This window comes from Malus domestica, chromosome 01, assembly GCF_042453785.1.
Source record: "Malus domestica chromosome 01, GDT2T_hap1".
Classification (NCBI taxonomy): Eukaryota; Viridiplantae; Streptophyta; class Magnoliopsida; order Rosales; family Rosaceae; genus Malus; species Malus domestica.
Genome location: NC_091661.1, coordinates 30,083,015 through 30,106,636, shown reverse-complemented (window position 1 = coordinate 30,106,636; position 23,622 = coordinate 30,083,015). Strand labels below are relative to the sequence as shown.

Genomic DNA, 23,622 nt, shown 5'->3' with positions numbered 1-23,622 from the left:
CACTGCCAAATGCTATGGATAGTACAAGAATGCAATAAAAGCTATGACAACATTTGAAAAATGCTATTGTAAACTTTTGATAGCATTTTGGAATTGCCATAGTAAATTTTGTCATAGCATTTTTTTAAATATTATCAAGTGGGATTATAACATTTTTAAAATGCTACAGATGTTATTTTATAGCATTTAATAAATACTATAAAAAAACATTTCATAGCATTTTTCTATAACAATTGAAAAATGCTATAGAGAGTTTTATTCTTTCTATAGCATGGCCTAGTATAGCATTAGAGAAAATGCTTTGCAACACTTTCTGTAACATTTCTGGGCTGCTATAGAAAGTGAGACATTTCTGGGCTGCTATAGAAAGTGAGTAATCCCTGTGTGTGTGTGACTTTTTAACACCCTGAAGAGCGGAACGATAAAGAAAAGCATTGGTAACTAGAAATTGTTAGAAAGTCAATGTAATTAGATAGGAAGGAGTTATATGATTGATTTGTATTTGTTACTTTCCTTTGTTGCATTTCTAGTCTTCTTGTTGTACAAGGAAAGCTATTTATATTTTACATTCTGTCGATGAAAGATTTATTCTGACCAAATATGTTATTTACAGAACACATTTACAAACTAAGGTACCAAATCTCTCAAACTCAAATCTCAAACCTAATTAACAAATGGAGGAGCCGCTGCTTCACACAGCTGCTGCCGGCGCCGATGAGTTGAGCAATAGACCTCCTCTTTATGAAGGCGGGAACGAAGACTACGCACCGGTGAGGAGCTTTGATGCGTTCCAGCGTATGTTTTGGATAGAGACGGTAAAGCTGTGGCAAATAGGCGTTTCGTCAGTGATCACTATCATCTGTATGTATGGGACTAACGCAGTCATCCTGCTCTTTGCCGGTCATCTCGGAACTATCCAGCTCTCCGCCATCTCGATTTCTCTGGCTGTCATTTCCACATTCACTGATGGATTGATGGTACTTAATCTCCTTCCCTTTGTAATTCCCCTTCTCTCAAACACGCGATATTTGACATATTATATTGTTAGACTGTTTGTTAGAACTTATCGTAATAATTAGGTAGCTTTTGTTGAAACACATGGTACAAAAAACGTTGACGCATTTGAAACTTCCCAATGACTAAAATCTAACAATGAAAATAGTACTATATCGTATACATGTGATTTTATTGAAAATAGTACTATACCATGTATGTGATATTGTCAAATTATCAATGTACCGAATACAAAAAACTTATTTGTCTGAAATGAAATTTTAGCTTGGGATGGGGAGTGCCCTGGAGACATTGTGTGGACAGGCGTTTGGCGCTGGACAGGTTCATATGCTTGGGATCTACCTGCAACGATCATGGATAATTCTATTTGTAACCACCCTCTTCCTTTTGCCGGTTTACATCTTCGCCGTGCCGATTTTAAAGTGGCTAGGCCAAGAAGATGACATAGCGAACCTAGCCGGAAAATTCACACTCCAAATAATCCCTCAAATATTCTCACTTGCCATATATTTCCCAGCTCAGAAGTTCCTCCAAGCTCAGAGAAAAGTAAAGGTGCTGGCATGGATTGCATTTTTAGGTCTGGTTATACACATTGGAATGCTAGGGCTTTTCATGTATGAGTTTGATTGGGGCACATTGGGCGCAGCTGTGTCATTTAACATTACAAGATGGGGGATGGCAATTGCTCAAGTTGTGTATATTATGGGTTGGTGCAAAGAGGGTTGGACTGGATTTTCATGGCTCGCTTTCAAGGACATTTGGGAATTTGTAAGACTTTCTCTTGCCTCCGCAGTCATGCTCTGCCTTGAGATTTGGTACATGATGAGTATACTAATTCTCACCGGCAGTCTTTCTAATGCAGTTATAGCCATTGGTTCTCTTTCTATTTGGTAATTAATATTTTAAATTTTTTAGTTAACTACCTATACTCTTTTCATAAATAGATGTTACTTAACTGCACAGGGTAATAATGCATATTGCTATGTGTGAAAGTTAAAACACATGACAATGCACGTATCTAGTGCAGGTAAGTTCTCTTTTTATGGTATATGATAGCTTTTGATTTCTAATAGCATTCTTTCTTTTTTGGGTCTCCACAGCATGAACATCAATGGGTGGGAAGCAATGTTGTTCGTTGGAATAAATATTTCAATAAGGCACGTAATGCATTAGACTATTAGTTTTATGATATTTATCTTGCACTTGTCATTGATTATTTACAGTGTCTATAATAACTTTATCTTCTTCTGCAGTGTTCGTGTCTCTAATGAACTTGGGTCAGGACGTCCCAGAGCAACAAAATACTCTATCTATGTGACAGTATTTCAATCACTATTGATCGGAATTCTTTTCATGATTATTGTCTTAATGACTAGAGATGATTTCGCTATGCTTTTCACAAGTGACCAGGAGTTGCAACAAGCGGTTGCTAAGTTGGCATACCTTCTCGGTATAACTATGGTGCTCAACAGTGTCCAACTAGTAATATCAGGTATCTCGTTATGCATGTTATATATACTATATAATAACCAAAATGGATCATCATGCACATAAAATCTATGATATATGTGTTGCATGTGCGCATGCAAGCATATTTTGATGCATTTGTTGACTTGCTTGTTCTTGAAGGTGTTGCAATTGGAGGTGGATGGCAGACAATGGTTGCCTATCTAAACTTGGGTTGTTACTACATTTTTGGAATTCCTCTTGGATACCTTCTTTGCCATGTTGCAAAATGGGGAGTCATGGTAAATAAATATTATTTTTCTTCTTTCAATGATGTCTAAGATAATTTGGCAACTCCCACAACGAGTACTTGATGAGTTATTTGATTAATATTGTAGGGACTATGGGGAGGCATGATATGTGGAACTGCTCTCCAAACCATACTTCTGCTAATTATATTTTACAAAACTAATTGGAACAAAGAGGTAATTAATCAATTCTTTATTTCAAATCTCTTCAACTTTGGTTTCTGCATTGCATTGTATATCCTGAAGTTCCTTATTGATTGGAATCGTAATTAAATTGCAGGTGGAGCAAGCAAAAAATCGCGTCCATAAGTGGGGTGGGCAAGACATCAAAACCGAGAGTGGAGCTAAACGTATATGATCTTCATTACAAAGACAAATACCCCGAGGGATTGTTTTTTTTTTGTGGTCAATAAATATCCCCACTGGATTATATTAATAAGAGAAAATTGTAGTAATGGTCCCTCAATTTTAATTCAATTAGAGTAATAGTCCCTCAACTAAAAATCAGGGACCATTGATCCCGTAACTCATCAAAATATGCACCTATGATCATTTCCGTCAACTCCATTAGAACTTCCTTCAAAATGAGTTACTTGTCACCCATGTGAGGTTGACTCAAGAGGCAAATATGGAAAACCAAATGAGAAAAACTATAGTAATGGTCCATCGACTTTAACCCAATCAGAGAAATTGTCCCTCAACTTTAACACAATTGGAGCAATGATCCTTTAACTTTAATCCTTCTAATTTTGACGAAATTATGTTGTGACGAGTTAAGGAATCAATGGTTATAGATTTTTAGTTAAGGGTTTATTCCACTGGTTGAGTTAAAGTTGAGCGACCATTTCTACAATTTTCTTTTTCATTGAAAATTAGATATTTTAGGATCTAGAGGAAGGCACAGTATATAGACAGTTATGCTTGTAGGACCTGCTGAAATATTTAGGTATCGATTTCACTACTCTTTCAAATTCAGACCACACGTTGTGAAATTTTTGTACTAACACTACGCTTCAAACACTCGGAGCCAAAAATAGACAGGTGGTTTATGCAGTAGCTTGATGCTCTCGGCGGTAAAGTTATTTTATGTAAATTGCTTTTGTGACTTGATTGGCCGTCTCCCCATCTGATTTTGCTTTATCTTTGTTGCTTAGGCTTTGTGGAAGTGGGCGTAGTCATGTTGGTTTGGATGGATGTGTTCTCTTATACTCAGTGCAAACCGTTTTATACAACTTAAATTAGTTTAATGTAGAATATTGTTTGTAAAAACAAAAAAATTAGTTAAATAAAATCATAGATATTAAAACAAAAATCACGTGAGAGAATAACCCCACAACTCCAACTATAACTTGTTGGAGCTAAGCATCAGCAGTAGTAACCCTTTTGAATCTCTCAATGGAAACACCATTGCTGAAAATCAATGCAGAGGCGGCAGCAGCTGCTGATTATGCTCCAGTGAGGAGCTTTGGGGAGGCTATGGAGGTCTCTAGGAAAGAGGCTGTGAAGCTCTGGAGAATTGCAGCTCCGGTGGCCTACACTTCTCTTTTTCAATACCTGATTCAGTCCACATAACCACCGTCTTTGTCGGTCATCTCGGAGATGTCGAGCTCTCTGCTGTCTCTCTCTCCCTCAGTGTCATTTTCATCATCCCTTTTGGTTTCCTGGTAAGCACAGTACACACAATTAACCTTTTACGGTCAGTTTGGTGTCGGTCTGGTTATATTTTCAATTATAATTTTGTAACCGGTTTTATTGCTGCTTATTTACGTTGTTGCTGTCTATGATGCATGGACACGGGGGAAGACCAACGTATCCCATATCTGACACGCTGGGATACGGATACGTGGGGAGATACCTACGGATACGCAACCGATACGTATCCGAGTCAAGTAGGCAAGCATATGGAGCAGGCCAAGCAGGGAAGCTAGGAATCTATATGCAGCGCTCATGGATTATGTTATTCATCATCTGCATATCCTTTTGCCAGTTTTTTTTTTTTTTTTTTTTTTGCCGCTCCGATCCTAAAGTTTTCAGGCCAAGAACATGGCATGGCGAATCTTGCTGGAGTATACAGCCTAAAGACAATCCCTCAAATGTTTTCCTATGCTATCAATTTGCCCACTCAGAGGTTCCTCCAGGCTCAGAGCAAGGTTCTCATGTCACGCTGATCGCATTCGTGGCTCTGGTCATACAAACCTGGCTACTTTATCTCTTCATCAATGTCTTTGGCTGGGGAACAACTGGTGCAGCTGTAACTTGTGACATCACAAACTGGGGAGTTGCAATTGGTCAAGTTGGTTATGTTATGGTCTGCTGCAAAGAGGAGTGGAATGGATTTTCATTGTTGGCGTTTCGTGATATTTGGGATTTTGCTAAGCTGTCACTTGCTTCTTGTATGATGGTTTGCCTAGGTTTGTGTTATTCGATGAGTATAAGCCTTCTCGCCGGTCTGCTTCCAAATGCAGTCATTGATGTTGGTTCCTTTTCTATATGGTAAGTTATTACAATTTTTAAGATTCCAAAAGATGCTAGTAGGACGGCGGGCGGCGGGCGCCTAGACGGACTAGGCGGACTAGGCGGACTAAGTGGATTTAAGTAAATCTATTTTATTTCGTGTAAATAAGTGTCTGTTTATACTTAAAATGTATATAATTTCATCATCAACTACAAAATAAAATGACATATTTATTATGAAGTATTGGAACATAATGAAAAAACATGGGGAACAAGCATATAACGTGTGTTCATTTAAGTATACAATAAGTCTCTTACAGTTTATTAGAAAAAAATAAAATGTAAAATGAAAGCTATCTATTTTTGGTCTAAATGAGTTGCAACCTAGGCTGGTGCCTAGTGGTTTGGGTGGGCTAGGCGGGTGCCCAGGCAGTTTAGGCAGGTGCCTCAGTAGGTTTGGGCGCCCTTTCTTAATTTCCAAACGCCTAGGCATTCATTGGGATGATGACCAGCAGTCTAGCGCTTAGGCGAGGCCTAGGCAGGGATTTTTAGAATAGTGACAATTTCTACTAATGTGCGGATAGAATCCCTTGCAGACGACTTATTTGTTGTGCGGAAGCGTCAAATATGAAACCAAAAAGCTAATATGGCAAAATATGATAAGACAAATAATCCAAATGACACAAGGATTTATACTGGTTCCGCGTAAGCCTACATCCAGTTCAGAGACGGCAAGGAAATTCCACTAATATCAAAAGGAGATTACAAATAGAGTTTTAGCTCTCAAACCCAAATCTCACATACACCCAATAGCTCTCACTCTCACAAAGAACAATTGGAGAAGATAGACACACATCAAATACCATCTCTCCCAAAAGCCACAAAATGTAACAGCAACATCTTTGATTGAGGGATTACTAACAAAAGGGGATTACAAACAAATGGAGGATAGAAAACAGTCCCCACCTCTTCTTCTCTCTAATCTGCCATTCCCAACCCCCAAAACCAAAGGCATAACCAAATGCCTTAATATAAACAAAAGGAACAAACATCATAATTTCCACTCATGTGGCCACATCATAAAGGAAAACCTTCTAATGATGTTCCCATATCATTATGTCCTTCATTCTTTTGGTTTGTTTAATAGCCGAAAGGAGAGTTGGCTTGTTGTCCACTTGGCCACTAATTTGGCCACTATCCAACAATTTCCACTTTGGCCAAATTCCGAAAACATCATAGAGAATCGAATCAACAATCACCATAAGCACCCAAAGTACAAACTAAAGACAATGGGAACTAAATCAAATTCCCCAAACTCTCGGTACTCATAATGATCTCCACCTCGACTCAAATTGTACCAAAGCCAACAAAAGTAGACCATTTCTCTACCGTCTTCTCCAAATTTGCAAACCATAAGTGCCTTGATCAAAACAAAGGTGATTCAAACGAAGAACTGAAATTCTTCAATATCACCAACAAAAGATCAAGCACACCATACCAAAGTTGGACACACAACGAACTCCACCTGCTCACAAACACCATGGTCTTAAACTGCACCAATAGACTCATTCACATAGCATGGCACATTCTCCAAGTCAAAATTGATTACAAAATTTGGCAACAAGGTTTAACATACCACATACAAAACCTTTCACCCAAATTCAGATCCTATGAATATCAATATTATGCCCTTCACTCAAGTTTACCATCATCACATGAGCACCAATAGGATAACCAAATATTTCAAATTCAAATAATCAGTAGGAGATCCAAAACCATAGCTCAACTGGAGTCTTCAACAAAGCATATTTCAGATGCTAGAGACCAACAAACCAAATAGCAGTGGCAAACAAATCCAACCAAATGTCCATAGACCAAAGTTAGAAAGCATATAACTTGCCTTCTACAAGAGGGTTCCACACAAATGTTCCGCATTAGGTGTCTCACTATCAAATCCTTGCAGAACTCAACAAATTGGTTCTCACTGAATACAATTCTACCAAAAGGAAAAACCATACCAATATCCAAAACAAACAAAAAACAATGAAGAGGCAACTGACAAAACACAAACACATCATAACAAAAGAATCCTTACAAACTCTTAAATCTCCATATGCAGCGAAGAGATTCAAGAGTACCCACAACACCAGATTCCTTTTTTTTTTTTTTTTTTCAAATCTGGTGTAGCCAACTGTCATCATAGAACAAAGTCGAAGTCGTCATCGATGACATTCGCACTAGCACCAACATTATCTTTCAGTTTTGGGCAATCAACTTTCCAATGCCCTTCCTTGCGACAATAGTTGCATGTGTTGTTTCTGGTCTTAAACTTCGATCCCAAATTTCCTCTATTACTACATGAACCATATTCCATATCTCTGCCTCTTGCTATCAAAGCCTCGGAATGAGAATCATTCAAATTTTCAAATACTTTGTTCTTTAACTCTCTTGAATTCAAAGCGGCTTTTACATTCTCCTTACAAATAGAATCTCTCCCATATAACAAAGTTTCAACAAAATTCGCATACGAAGGAGGTAAAGAACACAACAAAATCAAAGATTGATCCTCATCATCAATTTTATTATCCATACTTTTCAAATCCATAATAACCTTATTAAACTCATCAAGATGGTTTTGAATAGGTGTACCTTCAATCATATGGAGAGTGTACAAATGTTGCTTCAAATACAAACGATTGGTGAGGGATTTGGTCATATATATACTCTCCAACTTAAGCCACAAACCAGCTGCAGTAGTTTCATTATCCACCTCACGAAGAACTTCATCAGATAGTGATAACATAATTGCACTATGTGCTTGATTCAAAGCGTCTTCTTTTTCTTCAGCAGACCAATCTTGTGGCAAGGCTTCCACACCCTGTAGCACCTTAAGCAACCCTTGTTGAACTAGCACAGCTCGCATCTTAACCCGCCACAGGCTAAAATCATTCCTCCCATTGAATTTTTCAATATCATATTTCACCGACATATTCGAAGGTTTCATAGACATACTAGTACAAAGCCCCTAGTCGAAACCCAGAGCTCTGATACCACTTGTTGTGCGGAAGCGTCAAATATGAAACCAATAAGCTAATATGGCAAAGTATGACAAGACAAATAATCCAAATGACACAAGGATTTATACTAGTTCGGCGTAAGCCTACGTCCAGTTCAGAGACGGCGAGGAAATTCCACTAATATCAAAAGGAGATTACAAATAGAGTTTTAACTCTCAAACCCAAATCCCACATACACCCAATAGCTCTCACTCTCACAAAGAACAATTGGAGAAGATAGACACACATCAAATACCATCTCTCCCAAAAGCCACAAAATGTAGCAGCAACATCTTTGATTGAGGGATTACTAACAAAAGGGGATTACAAACAAATGGAGGATAGAAAACAGTAACCCACCTCTTCTTCTCTCTAATCTGCCGTTCCCAACCCCCAAAACCAAAGGCATAACCAAATGCCTTAATATAAACAAAAGGAACAAACATCATAATTTCCACTCATGTGGCCACATCATAAAGGAAAACCTCCTAATGATGTTCCCACATCATTATGTCCTTCATTCTTTTGGTTTGTTTAATAGCCGAAAGGAGAGTTGACTTGTTGTCCACTTGGCCACTAATTTGGCCACTATCCAACATTATACCTTGTAAACGACTTAAACGAGTGACAAGAGGTGCTCATTGCTTCATTTTTGTTTTCTTTCAGCATGAATTTTTGGAATTGGGAAGTTATGTTGTTGCTTATGTTGTTGCTTGGAATAAATGCTGCTATAAGGTAAATACATGCTGCTATGTTATTTGTCAAGTAATGTGCTTTCCATTTTTTCTGGTGTTTCTAATTAGTATCACATTGTTAATGATCTACCATCTGCACATAGCACACGAGTCTCGAACGAACTTGGGATGGGGCGCCCGAGAGCAGCCAAATACTCCGTCTGCGTTGCAGTCTTGCAAGCTCTCATCGTCGGGGTTTTAGCCATGGTTGCTATCTTCATAAGCAGAGACTACAGTGCCATGATTTTCACCAGCAGTGGAGAGATGCAGCTCGCCGTTGCTCGTTTAGCATACCTTCTTGGTGTAACCATGCTTCTTAATTACCAGTGCTACACAAGTCTTAACAGGTATAATCACTTCAACAAGTTTTAACCTTCCAATGAGTCTCCCTAATTAGCTAATTAGTCTCCTTAATTAACTTAATTTGTAGCCCTAATTGGTAATCATTTTTTTTTTTTTTGGTAGGAGTTGCTATTGGAGGTGGATGGCAAGTGATGGCGGCTTATATAAATTTTGGTAGTTATTTGGTTGGGCTCCCGTTAGCCATCTTTCTTGGCTTCAAAGCAAATCTTGGAGCTGTGGTAATAAGCAATCCTACCCTTATTTAATTATTTTCATTTCAGTCTAATTAATTACTCTTTGGTTTTCAATCTAATTTTATGTGCTGCATAGGGACTTTGGGGTGGGATGATGAGTGGAAATGCTCTTCAGATCTTCTTCCTGCTGATTCTGACTTGTAGAATTAACTGGGACAGAGAGGTACTCATCAGTATATAACGATATTCTATCGTACTCTAATTTATCTAGAAGGGATACGAACTCGGATGGAATGAGACTAACACACTACCCTAACCAACTAAACTATTTCAAATTCGTAACTGAATTTCTTATTTATAATGCAGGTGGAGCAAACAACAAAGCGCATAAAGAAGTGGGGAAGCCAAGAAATAAAAACTGACAAGATATATAAAAATATATCATGAAATTAGCATAGATCCTTGATGCACATTGCTGCATAAAATGAAAGAAAACTCGTGCTTTTGTATCTCTTTCGTATCTGTATATTTAGGGTATGTGCCAATGTTTAATGTACTTCTTCAACATTCAATTCTTATTATGGTCGAAGTTGAGGCGTTCTGCCTTCAGTCCATCATCTAGTCTGACCAAAAAGAACAAAAAGGTCACGATGAGGCGGCCAACAGTTTACGAACTGAGACCTCCATCTTCATTTCTGAGAGGCCAATCCTTCTTCTAAGTTACAAATCTGTTTTTTATCCGAGTTCTCCTGCTTACATTATTTCATTGACCATAACCCGTTCACCTTGAAGACCTTTATGCAGTTACCAATACAACGAGAAACTATGTACTTTACTACCCCCAAGGACATTGTGTAGGTTTTGATGTGTTTTAAAGCTTTTTGATAAGATCCTAGAGGTGATTCAACGAGCCACTACTACTCAAATTTATAACTTAATTGCATGCACATAACAACACGTGTGAGATCTTAAACAAATGATTTCGATACATTTAGCAGTGGAATCGTTCATTATATTCTTCAACACCTTTTGACCCCTAATTACAACAATACTACAGCCCGTGTAGGATTTATGACTCAAGGGTGAGAAAATAATAGACGTAGGGTCACAATTTCAGATCATGTGTTTGATTCCCTCGTGAACAGTGGCTATTGTGTTTCGCAAAAGACGAACTCTGTTTCTTATGACTATTGGCTTTGGCAGAAGTGGCTACAACGAATTATAACATTCATTAATAAGTTGGGCCAAAAGAGTACAAGGTAGGACGTTGTATAACTAACATTACAACGAATTATAACATTCATTAATAAGTTGGGCCAAAAGAGTACAAGGTAGGACGTTGTATAACTAACGAGAAATGCTAAGGAGGTTTTCAAAGTGAGACTCTTTATGGACTAGTCATTTCATAGTGTAAAGTTAATTTATAAAATAGGGTTAAACTCTGTTTACTATCCTCATGTTTCGTGGTTTTCAACATTTAGTACATCAAGTTTTTTTCGTCCCAGAGTCATACCTAAAGTGTTAATTTTGGGATAGTCTCATACATCCGTTAGTCAAACTGTTAATTCTTCCGTTAAGTGATGACGCGGCGCTCATCTGGACAATGACTGGACACCACATGTCATTAAAAGTATTAAAATAGTTAATTAAATAAAAGTTAAAAAAAAAAACAAAAAAAACCATCCCTTCTCCCCCCGCCTCCGCCAACCCAGAAAAAAAAAAAAAAAAAAAAAAAAACCGAATCTGCAACTCAGAAGAAGAAGAAAAATAACAGCAGCCCAAACCCAGTTCGTCCCCCTCCCCCCCCCCCCCCCCGGCGACCCACCTGCCTTCTTCTTCTTCTTCTGGGTTGGGGGTGCGGGGGAAGAAGGGATGGGGTTTTTTTCTTTTTCTTCTAGGTTGCAAATTCGGTTTTTTTTTTTTCTTCTTTTCTTCCTTCTTCTTCTTCTGGGTTGCAAATTCTTTTTTTTTTCTTCTTCTTCTGGGTTTTGGGGGGGGGGGAGGAGGAGAAGGGATGGTTTTTTTTTTAACTTTTATTTAATTAATTATTTTAATATTTTTAATGACACATGGCATCCAATCATTGTTCATATGGGCGCCACATCATCACTTAACGGGAGAATTAACAGTTTGACTAACGGATGTATGAGACTGTCTTAAAATTAACACTTTAGGTATGACTCTAGAATAAAAAAAACTTTACTAAATGTTGAAAACCGCGAAACATAAGAGTAGTAAACAAAGTTTAACCCTATAAAATATTATGTCAAAACATGAGATATAGAAAGTATATGAATAGTCCCACTTTTAAGAGAGTCTTTTTAGAATTTCTCATAACAATATTACTCAGCCCAAACTTTTAAAACAATGTTTCTAATGATGGTCCACGAAAGAAAGTGGTAGATTGCTAGTTGGATAAAAAAATTTCTCTTCAATCTATTGTGTTTTAGGTTCAAACAATTCTCCTTTAAAATAAAAAATAAAAAAAAATAAAAACCCTCGGCGGTACGACATAACAGAATAGAGATTTTCCTTTCGGAATCTGGAAGGCAATGGCTTTACCAGTCTACTCTGTGATTTTATACTCTCCATGTGTTTAAAATAAAATTCATCTAATTATCTTGAGTAATAATATTGCGTATAATTTCAAAAGTAATGTGAGGAAAACAAAAAAAAAAAAAAAATTATGGCGCTTACAAATATAGTTGTGAAAGATGACGTCCTGAATAAGATCAAATGGAAGTTCATTCCACACCATCCCACCACCAACTTCGCTAAACAATGGTTAGTGTAATTGATTCAAATTAATAAACAGAGGAGACGTGGATAACTAAACACCAATGATACTACCAACCTTGTTTTTCCTTTTTCCCAGTGAAAATCTACTAAGTCGATCGAAGACTCGAAGGTAATGCTGGCAGATTCTTGTGTAATTATAAAACCTACGTACATGGACCATTCACAACTGGTACAAAGAGTGACTGCGTTGCATTGTACTCATGCTTTTGTATCGGTATATTTTGGGCAGAGTGAGGCTTTATTTGCCAATGTTTTATGTACTTCTTCAACATTCACTTCTCATTGTGGTCAAAGTTGAGGCTTTCTGCCTCCACTCTCCCATCTAGTCCGACCAAAAATAACGAAAAGGTCACGATGAGACGGCACACAGATTCCGAGCTAAGACATCTGTCTCCATTTCTTGAGAGCCAATCCCTTTCTTTAGGTCAACTCTATTTTTCATCCGACTTAGCTTACCTTGTTTCATTGATCCCAAGTCGTTCACCTTGAAGACATTATGCGGTTACCAGTACTACGAGAAACTATGAACTTTCCCACAATAACAAAATCTTCTTGTTTGTTTCTTGACTCCTGAGTGTGTAAAATCCACTAGCACTATGCGTGTTGGGCTGAATCTTGTACAAACATGGTCCAAAGAATCTATGCGGCTACTACTAATTTAATTTATAATTTAATTGCATGCACATGACAATGGGTGTAAAATCTTCTTTTTATTTTTTATTTTTATTTTTTATAACGATCTTCACCAAAAGGTTTCGATTCTATTGGCAGCGGAAATGTTCATTATGTTCTTTCCTTTTGCCTCCTAATTACAACAATATTACATCCCGTGCAGGATCTGACTCAAAGGGTGAGAAAATAACAGATGTAGGGTCACAATATCAGAATGTAGATTTCACAAAGTGGACCCAAAAATCAAAATAACTTTTCAGGGAAAACAAAATAACGATTTCATTATTAAAATTGAGATATTGAAGCAACAATAAAAATTTGAAAGAAAACCAATCTTATTTTGAGTCGAGGGTGATTTTGAGGGTTTTATTTTATCCATATTTTTTATTCTTTGCAGTAAGGAGTTTATAGTTTAAGCAAGGTTTTAAAAGACGTTAGGCGCTAGTCGGGCAACGGACTGGGACCTAGCGTTTAGGTGGACTAGACGAATTTAAGTAAATTTATTATATATATTGTAAAAACAAGTGCATATTTCTACTTAAAAAACACGTAATTGTATACATAAATTACAAAATAAAATGACATATAAGTTATAAAGTATTAGAATATATTGAAAATATGAGAGCAAGTATATAATGAGTATTCAACAAGTCTCTTACATTTATTAAAAAAATAAAATGCAAAATAACAGTTGTCGATTTTCTATCTAAGTGAGAGTTGAGACCTAAACGATGCCTAGGCAGGTTTAGGCGGGCTAGGTGGCGGACGAGGAGGACGCCTATGAGAGTCTAGGCGAACTTTCTTAATTTTCAAATGCCTAGGAACTAATCGGGGCGGTGGCCAGCCACCTAGCGCTCAGGCCTAGGCAGGGTCTAGACGGCGTTAGGGAAGAATTTTTAGAACAATAAGTTTAGTAGTACGTATTTATTCATAAATTTGAAGTCAAGTGTTCGATTACCTTCTGAACAACGACTATTATGTTTCGCGGAAATCGAATTTTATTTCTTATGACTATTGGCATTGGCAGTAATGGCTACAACAAATTCTAACATAAGTTGGTCCAAAAGAGTACGTTGGTTGTATAACAATATTCCTTAATTTTCTGGAATAAAATCATCCATTAATGGCTAGGAATTCTCAAGTTGTTCGGCTCAAAATTTTAAAACAATGTTTCCAACGATGAGAGACGGAGGCAAATGGTAGATGGCTCTGTTGGATAAAAAATTCTTTTCAATTCACTTCGTCTCAGGTTCAAACAATTCTCTTTTTTTAATGTAGCTTAGAGTATGTTATAATATCACTTGTAATAAAAAATAAACAGAAATACATATTATAGCGCTAGGTGTAGCTGATTCAAATTAATAAGGAATGATTAAGCATTATAACCCATATGTCAATCAGCAAATATCTTATACTTTGATACGAAGACGATACATTAAACTGAAACTCATACAAATATAATCGTGAAAAATGACGTCCTGAATAAAATATCAAACGGAACTTCATTCAACACCATCACACCACACAACTTAGCTAAACAATGGTTGGCGTAACTGATTCCAATTAATAAGTTAATAACCAGTATCTGTCAGCAAATAAACAGTGTTTTAGCAGGGGAGGCGTGGACTAGTAAGCACCGATGATATTACCAACCTTGTCCTCCCTTTTTTACCTCTGAAACTCCACCGAGTCGAAGACCGAAGGTAATGCTAGCGATCTTGTGCAAATTATAAAACCAACCTACGTATACGTGGACCATTCACAACTGGTACAAAGAGTAACTACGTTGCTTCGCATCGCATCGCATAATGGATTGTGATGGTATTGGTAGTCCAATTTATTCCTAACAGTCCATTCTTTGAGATGAAAACTTCAAGTCTTACGAACGATTGGTAGGTAGGGGGAGTACGTAGGGCGTGAGGTCACGCTTTTTTTTTTTTTTTTTTTTTTAATATAAGTGAAAGATAATACACAAATGACAATAACTTTATGGTTCACTTACTACATTAGGTGATTGTGTGGTGGATTATTCGACTCAAATATTTGTGGTCGACACTGGTTTGAGTTTTTATGTTTTATTATTGAAAGTGTGAAGATTCGAACTTGAAAACTCTTCTAATATTAAGATCATGAGTACCATGAGATGAAAAATTAGTTGGTCTGAAGGTTAATTCATGATTATTCAAAATCTAATGACGATTACCAAGAAGGAATATTGTTATGTGACATATTTAGGTCATGAGACGTGCCTGATTAGTTTCAAGTTTTAGCTCTTTAGGCCACAATCATATTATATGGTAAGTGATGTAATTTTACTTGGGATTATTTTTTCAACCCAAAAATTGACTTGGTGGAGCTAATGTCTCACAAATTATGGAAACTAATTTGTAAGTACTTGTCGCATGCACCAATAAAAGTTAACCACATGTCAACGTTACCCATGCATGACCAATTAAGATGGAGAAAAATGAACACCAGTAACCGTAAGAGGTTTTTAGTGTGCCAAAAACATAGACGGTTACATCAAATGTCATAAATATAAGGGTTGAATAATTTGTTATGTGACATATTTAGGTCATGAGACGTGCCTGATTAGTTTCAAGTTTTAGCTCTTTAGGCCACAATCATATTATATGGTAAGTGATGTAATTTTACTTGGGATTATTTTTTCAACCCAAAAATTGACTTGGTGGAGCTAATGTCTCACAAATTATGGAAACTAATTTGTGAGTACTTGTCGCATGCACCAATAAAAGTTAACCACATGTCAACGTTACCCATGCATGACCAATTAAGATGGAGAAAAATGAACACCAGTAACCGTAAGAGGTTTTTAGTGTGCCAAAAACATAGACGGTTACATCAAATGTCATAAATATAAGGGTTGAATACTTGTATTATAACACTTGACGTACCGAACGGTGTTCCTATCACATTGAAACTTTTCTCCATTAACCAAATTATAAATTAAATAGTATATGACATGGTCTGCGGAGACCTAACCCATTGAAGCATTAGGTAGCTGATTAATTTGATTAAATCTCCATTTGTTTTACAAACGATAACATTAGTGGGTTAAGTTGTCGAATTTTACAAGGAAGGGGGTTATTAGGCATGCCAACATAAAAAATCTGCACATAAAACTTGATTAGATAGCTTCGATAGATTATACTAGTATATGCCCACACACAAAGTGTGTGTGAAATTTTTTATTTTTATTTTAAAAATTGAATGAGAGAGAAAGAGAGTGAGAGAGAAGGTGGGAGTTGGGAGAGAGGGAGTGAGGTGATGCTTAAATTAAAAACAGAAAAAAAATTTAAACTTTTTTGTTGTGATAGAACACTAAATAGTTTTTCACCCTCTTTTAGTTGACAACTAGAGTTCTATTAATATATATATATATATATATATATATATATATATATATATATACATGGAGCTTAAGGGGAGGGATCCCCATTTTTTCAAAAAAAATGGGGACACGCTCCCCACCGTTATATTGACTTTAATGAAATTGTGTGGTTGAGATTAAAACACAGGTCATAGAATCTCAACCACAGGATTTCATTTAATTCAAATCCAACGGTGGGGAGCGTGTCCCCATTTTTTTGAAAAAAATGGGGATCCCTCCCCTTAAGCAATTCCTATATATATATATATATGAAAAGGGAAGGGATCCCCAGTTTTCAAAAAAAATGAGGGCATCATCTTGACCGTTAGATTTGACTTTAATAAAATTCTGTGGTTGAGATTCTGTAGCCTGTGATTTAATTTCAGCCACATAATTTCATTAAAGTCAAATTTAATGGTCAAGAGGGTGTCCCCATTTTTTTGAAAAATAGGAATCCCTTCCCTTCCCTTAAAGGGCATGTGTCTATATATATATATATATATATATATATATATATGTATGTATGTGTATATACATGTACGTGTGTGTATGTATATATTTTGAAAAAATAGGGATCTCTTCCCTTAAAGGGCGTGTATATATATATATATATATATATATATATATATATATATATATATATATGAAAAGGGAAGGGATCCCCAATTTTCAAAAAAAATGAGGGCATCATCTTGACCGTTAGATTTGACTTTAATAAAATTCTATGGTTGAGATTCTGTAGCCTGTGATTTAATTTCAGCCACATAATTTCATTAAAGTCAAATTTAATGGTCAAGAGGGTGTCCCCATTTTTTTGAAAAATAGGAATCCCTTCCCTTCCCTTAAAGGGCATGTGTCTATATATATATATATATATATATATATATATGTATGTATGTGTGTGTATATACATGTACGTGTGTGTATGTATATATTTTGAAAAAATAGGGATCTCTTCCCTTAAAGGGCGTGTATATATATATATATATATACATGTATGTGTGTGTGTATATATTTATATGTATGTATGTTTTACATTCACCAAGAGATATTTTTATCTTTAATTATTTTAAACGAAATCTCAGTAGTTTAGATTTTGGGAGGCTCTGTATATAGATAAACGAAATCTCAGTAGTTTAGATTTTGGGAGGCTCTGTATATAGATAAAGCAAAACGTATCTCGAAGTATTGGATTTAAGCAATATCTTATCTGATGGTATAATAATATAACAATAGTAACAATAAAAATTTAGGATAAATGTTAAGGACATTTTCTCATAGTGAGACTCTTTATATGATTTCTTTGTCACTTCACAATTTAACATTAATTATCATGTTAATATTTTATAAAATATTATACTAAAAACATAAAATGGCAAACAATATGATTCTAATAATCAATAAAAATTCGTTAAACAACATAAAATGGCTAACATTATAAAATATTACATTCATGTAGATAATATCGTTTGTTAAAAAAAAATATTAATAAATAAAAATTTGTCAATTACAATTGAATGAATGTAAACATAATAATTATCTAGGAGTGCAATACGAGAGCACATGTTTTTGTTATGGTAAATTGTAATTAGGAAAAATTAGTATCCGGTCCCTAGTTCTTACTGTTTATTAACTAAGACCTTATTAGTTATCAAATTTTGATTCATGTCCCTAGCATTAATGTGATAATGAATTTACATGTTTATTATATAATTTTTTAATATAAAAATTAGTAATTAATTTAGGGTTTAATACTCACACCTCTATTAAACTTCTAATTAATTTTCAATTCAAACATTTCCAAAATAATAAAAAATTAAATTAAATTAAGTTTGTACCTATTAGTTTATATATATAAAGATTCTCAATTTTTAATCTTAAATGTACCCATTCATATAATTTTTCTATTTTTTTAATCTTAAATGTACCCATTCTCAAATATATCAATTTGTTATATGTAAAATGTAGCCTTTTTTTTAATATAAAATCCATTCAAATTTTTTAATCCATGTTTAAACTTATATGGGTACATTCTTTTTCGTTGATTTGAGAATGTATCCATGTTTTGGTACAATAACTTTTTTTGTTAATTTTGGTTAATGTACCCATACATATATGTACACACACACACACAATATAATAGAGAGTATAATTTATATTTTATTATTTTTAATCACATAAATTATGGGTTTTATTTAAAATCTCATTAATATAAACAATTACAAATTTCAATTTTTAATTTTTAATTTAAAAAATATAGTAACTTACATTATTACATTAATGTTAGGGACCTCAATCAAAAACTAAAAACTAACAAGGTTTTGATTAAAGAATATTGATAGTTAGGGACCGCATCCAAAGTATAAGTAAAAAAATACTTGTAAAAACAACTTACCTCTATTTATATAATAACATAAGGCGTTTCATTGAAAAATATCTCTATCTAGAAGAACAAAAAAATTGTTTCACATTTTTTCCAAAGAAAAAATTTGTTGTAGTGTCAAAGTAAAGAGTAAAAGTCAAAACCAGAGCAACATGTAAAGCGTGCAGCTCTCAAGTTTATAAAAGTAACACAGAAACCTCAAAACTTTGCACTTCCATTTTCCACTACCAAACCTAAACCAAACCAAAAGCCAAAAAACACAAAACAGCCATCTTCTCCGGTGGGCAGCCACCTCCAAATTCTTCAGGGCCGCACACGCGTCCCTGCAACAACCACATACGCAAATGGAGACGCCACTGCTTCACGGAGTGAGCGACGGCGAGTTCCATGACTACGAGCCGGTGAGGAGCTTCAAGGATGCTCGGTCGGTGGCGTGGACTGAAACCAAGAAGCTGTGGAAGATTGCAGGGCCCATCGCCTTCACTATCATCTGCAACTATGGAACCAACACTGCTTCCACCATGTTTGTCGGCCATCTCGGAAACCTAGAGCTCTCCGCCGTCTCCATCTCTCTCTCCGTCATCAGCACCTTCTCATTCGGTTTCATGGTAATTTCCTTTTCATAATTTTCAGTTTTCATTTATATATTAATTAATTTTAAATTCGGTATTCGATTCTAAATTAATTTAATTGACGGGGAGAAACATTAATTAACTTGGATGTAGAAGACCGTAAACTCAGGTCTGCGCTTATTTTTTCGCATTTCGGAAACATCCAATGCGGGTGTCGTTTTATGTTTTTAAACTTTTATTTCAGAAAAAAAAAAGAAAAAAAAATAGATCTTCTTTAGATTTATGATATATTTTTATATGTGTTTCTCTGGTTGAAATTTCTAGCTGCCCGTGTTTTTTTCTGTTTAATTTTAACTTGACCCTTTGCTTTTGCATTTTTCTGCATTACTTTTCTTCTTTTCTTAAATACTGTTAGGTACGTTATTTCTTTTTCAATGTCACAATTATTTAATCATTATCTAGTAATAATTTTATCATATATTAAATATAAAACATAGTTTCCCTAGTATTTTTCATATATATTTTGTTGGTATTTCTTACTTAAATTTTAAGTATCTCGTATTCTTTTCACAGTTGAGAAAATCTAGTAAAAGATGAAAGGTTGTGTGCGTGAGAGTGAGAGGAAAATATATGATACAAAACTGGGTAAATCAATTTCTTTGAAAAAATATAATTCAACGGTTTTATATTTAAATATCATAAAACTAGTTAAATTATTTTTTAATATGTAAATTTAATTAAAAGGGTAATCTTGTTGATTTCCGTGAAACAAGAAAGAGTAAATTGTAGCTATGGTCCCTTAACTTTAACTCAATTGGAGCAATGGTCCTTCAACTAAAAATTCATTACCATTGGTCCTTCAGCTCATCAAAACGTGCAGCTATGGTCCCTCAACTAAAAATCCATTACCTTTGGTCCCTCAACTTTAATTCAACTGGAGAAATAGTCCCTTAACTTTAACCCAATTGTAGCAATGGTCATTCCAACATAACTCGTTTTGACAAAATTTTTTACGTAGTTGACGAAAAAGACCATAATTACACACTTTGATGAGTTGAGGGATCCTAATTATATAAATGGTTATTCCAACATAACATATTTTGACAAAATTTTGAAGAAATTGATGAAAAGTACTATAGCTACACATTTTGATAAGTTGAGGGACCAATGGTAATGGATTTTTAGTTGAGGGACCATTGCTCCAATTTGATTAAAGTTTAGGGACCATTGCTACAATTTACTCAACAAGAAAATGAAAGTGATAACGTTCAGGAGACTAAAATTATAGACAATTAATGACATGATAGTTAATGATTGGTTTGATAAACGTGTCCATTTCTTATTGTTGACACATTATTTAGTTTGTATATTTTATCTACAAATTTAGTCTCACTAGCACTACGTAAAAAAAAATAAAAATAAAAAATCATAACGACAAAAAGTGTAAATTCATCCAATTATGAAACCTTAGGGTACAGTTAGTTTTGTTTTTTGCTATTATTGGTACTGCCCTTTTAGTTTTGGAGTTCCCATGGTTCGGCCTTTTTTTTTCTCACCTTTTTTCACGCCCCCCCCCCCTGTAAATTGAGGCACCTTCTTTTTATCATTACCAAAAAAAAGAAAGAAAATGTAGTCGTTCATCCCTTCTCATATCTTATCATGTCATTGCACTGTTGTTTCTAACTGCGTAAACAAAAGTGATTGTCGCACGAGAAATATAAACAAGGAGAGGAGTGCGAAACAAAAAAACGGAAGTGTGAAAATCACTACTCAGAAAAAGCTTCATTATGCATCAAGCGTAATTGCAAAATGTTTACATGTTCACACCGGCTAATGCATATTATGTACAAATATTTGTAGCTTGGCATGGGGAGTGCATTAGAGACGCTTTGTGGCCAAGCTTTCGGGGCCGGACGTGTGCACATGCTCGGCGTTTACATGCAAAGATCATGGATCATTCTGTTCACGAGCTGTGTTATACTCACGCCACTCTATGTCTTCTCCGGCCCGATTTTAAAGCTTCTTGGGCAGGAAGATGACGTGGCTAATCTTGCCGGATCATTCACTAGATATTGCATACCGCAGTTGTTCTCACTTGCCTTCAACTTCCCTGCCCAGAAGTTCCTTCAGTCTCAAAGCAAAGTTCTCGTGCTTATGTGGATTGGATTCATCGCGCTTGTTGTACACATTGGATGGCTTTTTCTATTCGTTTACGTGTTCGATTGGGGTATTTATGGTATAGGCATTGCGTTTAGCTTGACAGGTTGGGAAACTGTGATTGCTCAAAATATTTACATAATGAACTGGTGCAAGGAAGGGTGGACAGGGTTTTCTTGGTTGGCGTTCAAAGACATATGGGCGTTTGTCCGGCTATCACTTGAGTCGGCCGTGATGCTTTGCCTGGAGATTTGGTATATGATGAGTATAACTCTTGTTACAGGCCACCTTAATAATGCCGTGCTTGCTATTGATTCGCTCACTATTTGGTAAGGCCACAACTCGCCCTCGTCAGTTTTTACCAAGGGTTTTCCTTCATTTCTCCACTCGAATTCTGATACTTTACTCAGTTTTTTTACTTGATCAATTGATGTTTCAGCTTAAATTTCAACGGTTTGGAAGCAATGTTGTTCATTGGCATCAATGCTGCTATAAGGTAAGTGCCCAAGATTCATATGTGCAATCCTGTAACACAAGAAACACTTTTGAGGCATTAATTAAGGATGTCCTGGACCTGATTTTAATTTTTGTTTCGTGCATTTTCAGTGTTCGAGTCTCCAACGAACTTGGATTGGGACGTCCAAGAACAGCTAAATATGCAGTCTACGTGACGGTTGGTCAGTCTCTGCTCTTCGGAATCATTTGCATGATTCTGATCTTGATAACCAAAGACTACTTTGCTGTCCTGTTCACAACCAGCAAGGAATTGCAACATTCTGTTTCCAATCTAGCAGTTCTTCTCGGAGTGACTATGATTCTCAATAGCGTCCAACCAGTTATTTCGGGTAACAATTGAGTTACTTAGAACCTGTTTGATAACCATTTTAGTCTTCAGTTTTTAGTTTGACAAAAAAAATTAAGAATTGAAAACGAAATGGTTATCATACGGTCTCTTAGCCTTTTTCAGCAGTCCACCATGTATGTTCAACTCCATCTCTGACCCCTTCCCCTTGTAATCTTTTATTCCGGATTCATGCTTTCAGGTGTTGCCATCGGAGGCGGATGGCAGGGACTGGTGGCTTATATAAACTTGGGTTCTTACTACATCTTCGGGCTTCCACTCGGTATCGTTCTTGGCTATGTAGCAGATTGGGGAGTGAAGGTAAAACATTTTGGTTTCAATTCCACTGCTAAATGTTGTAATCTGATCGGTTCTTTAGCCATTCGAACCTTAGCTAGCTCGGGTTTTTTTTCCCTCGAATGTCTTCGACAATCATAGTCCCAAAATCTGTTCACCATTGTAGGGAATTTGGGGAGGCATGATATGCGGGACTGCTCTTCAAACATTGATGCTTGTGATTATACTCTACAGAACCAACTGGACTAAGGAGGTAAGTTAAATTCTCTCATGGGCATCTATACCAAGTCCGTGTTCTGAGATTGCTACCCGGAAGGGTTTAAAAGCGCTTTCTAACACCGCTTCTAGATTGTAGAAGCGTTTTTCTAGAAAAGCACCTGAATCGTAACTTTTCGTGGCAGGTTGAACAAACAACAGACCGGATGAAGAAGTGGGCCGGGCAGAACTACGGCGACGAGAAGATAGATGGTGTTAGTGTATAAAGAAATTCAGATCATGGTTTCTCCTGAGCACCTAAAATCTCCTAATTAAGCACCCTTGCTTACTTGTAACTTTTTGCGTTGGAATTTTTAAACCAAACTTGGTAACTTTCTAGGCAGGAAATTACCTGCCAGAGGAAAAGACGTTTTTTACTTCCCAATTGTGAGTTCAATAAGTTAATCTGAATTCCCATAAAATTTTAAGGGTTCTGTTTTTTTGTCTTTCCATCATCAATATTATCTATATACTAAACCTGAGAAATAGTCGTATCTAAAAGTTAACATTATTTGAAGATATTTCGAGTACCTAAGTGAATAACGGATTAAAAAGAATGTGTATTTTGAAAAAGCGATATACTAAACTACTCTATAGTATGCGACAAGAAAGTTCAAATTTCAAAGATGGGTACAAGGCGACGAACACATTACCGTGTCATATGATAGAATAATAGTAATTATAGCATCAATGCACCAAAACTCTAC

General features: G+C 35.8%; 3 protein-coding genes across 3 annotated transcripts; all 3 read left to right on the top strand.

The window, feature by feature from the left end:
• The first annotated feature begins 544 nt into the window (after positions 1-544).
• On the top strand, positions 545-3,221 carry LOC103445211 (protein DETOXIFICATION 35-like). The gene is made up of 7 exons (XM_017326986.3): positions 545-977; positions 1,279-1,904; positions 2,115-2,171; positions 2,268-2,506; positions 2,644-2,762; positions 2,859-2,945; positions 3,049-3,221. Exons 1-7 carry the CDS (start codon positions 675-677, stop codon positions 3,124-3,126), a joined length of 1,509 nt encoding a protein of 502 aa, XP_017182475.2. The 5' UTR covers positions 545-674; the 3' UTR covers positions 3,127-3,221.
• Positions 3,222-4,164: 943 nt separating this feature from the next.
• On the top strand, positions 4,165-10,162 carry LOC103443001 (protein DETOXIFICATION 35-like). Its single transcript, XM_029104020.2, has 6 exons — positions 4,165-4,432; positions 8,945-9,013; positions 9,117-9,359; positions 9,478-9,593; positions 9,685-9,771; positions 9,915-10,162. Exons 1-4 carry the CDS (start codon positions 4,368-4,370, stop codon positions 9,530-9,532), a joined length of 432 nt encoding a protein of 143 aa, XP_028959853.2. The 5' UTR covers positions 4,165-4,367; the 3' UTR covers positions 9,533-9,593; positions 9,685-9,771; positions 9,915-10,162.
• An 8,683-nt stretch (positions 10,163-18,845) lies between these two features.
• On the top strand, positions 18,846-23,343 carry LOC103442992 (protein DETOXIFICATION 35-like). Its single transcript, XM_008381776.4, has 7 exons — positions 18,846-19,401; positions 21,226-21,851; positions 21,962-22,018; positions 22,129-22,367; positions 22,566-22,684; positions 22,827-22,913; positions 23,062-23,343. The coding sequence occupies exons 1-7, from the start codon at positions 19,138-19,140 to the stop codon at positions 23,140-23,142; spliced, it is 1,473 nt and encodes a 490-aa protein (XP_008379998.2). The 5' UTR covers positions 18,846-19,137; the 3' UTR covers positions 23,143-23,343.
• Positions 23,344-23,622: the final 279 nt, after the last annotated feature.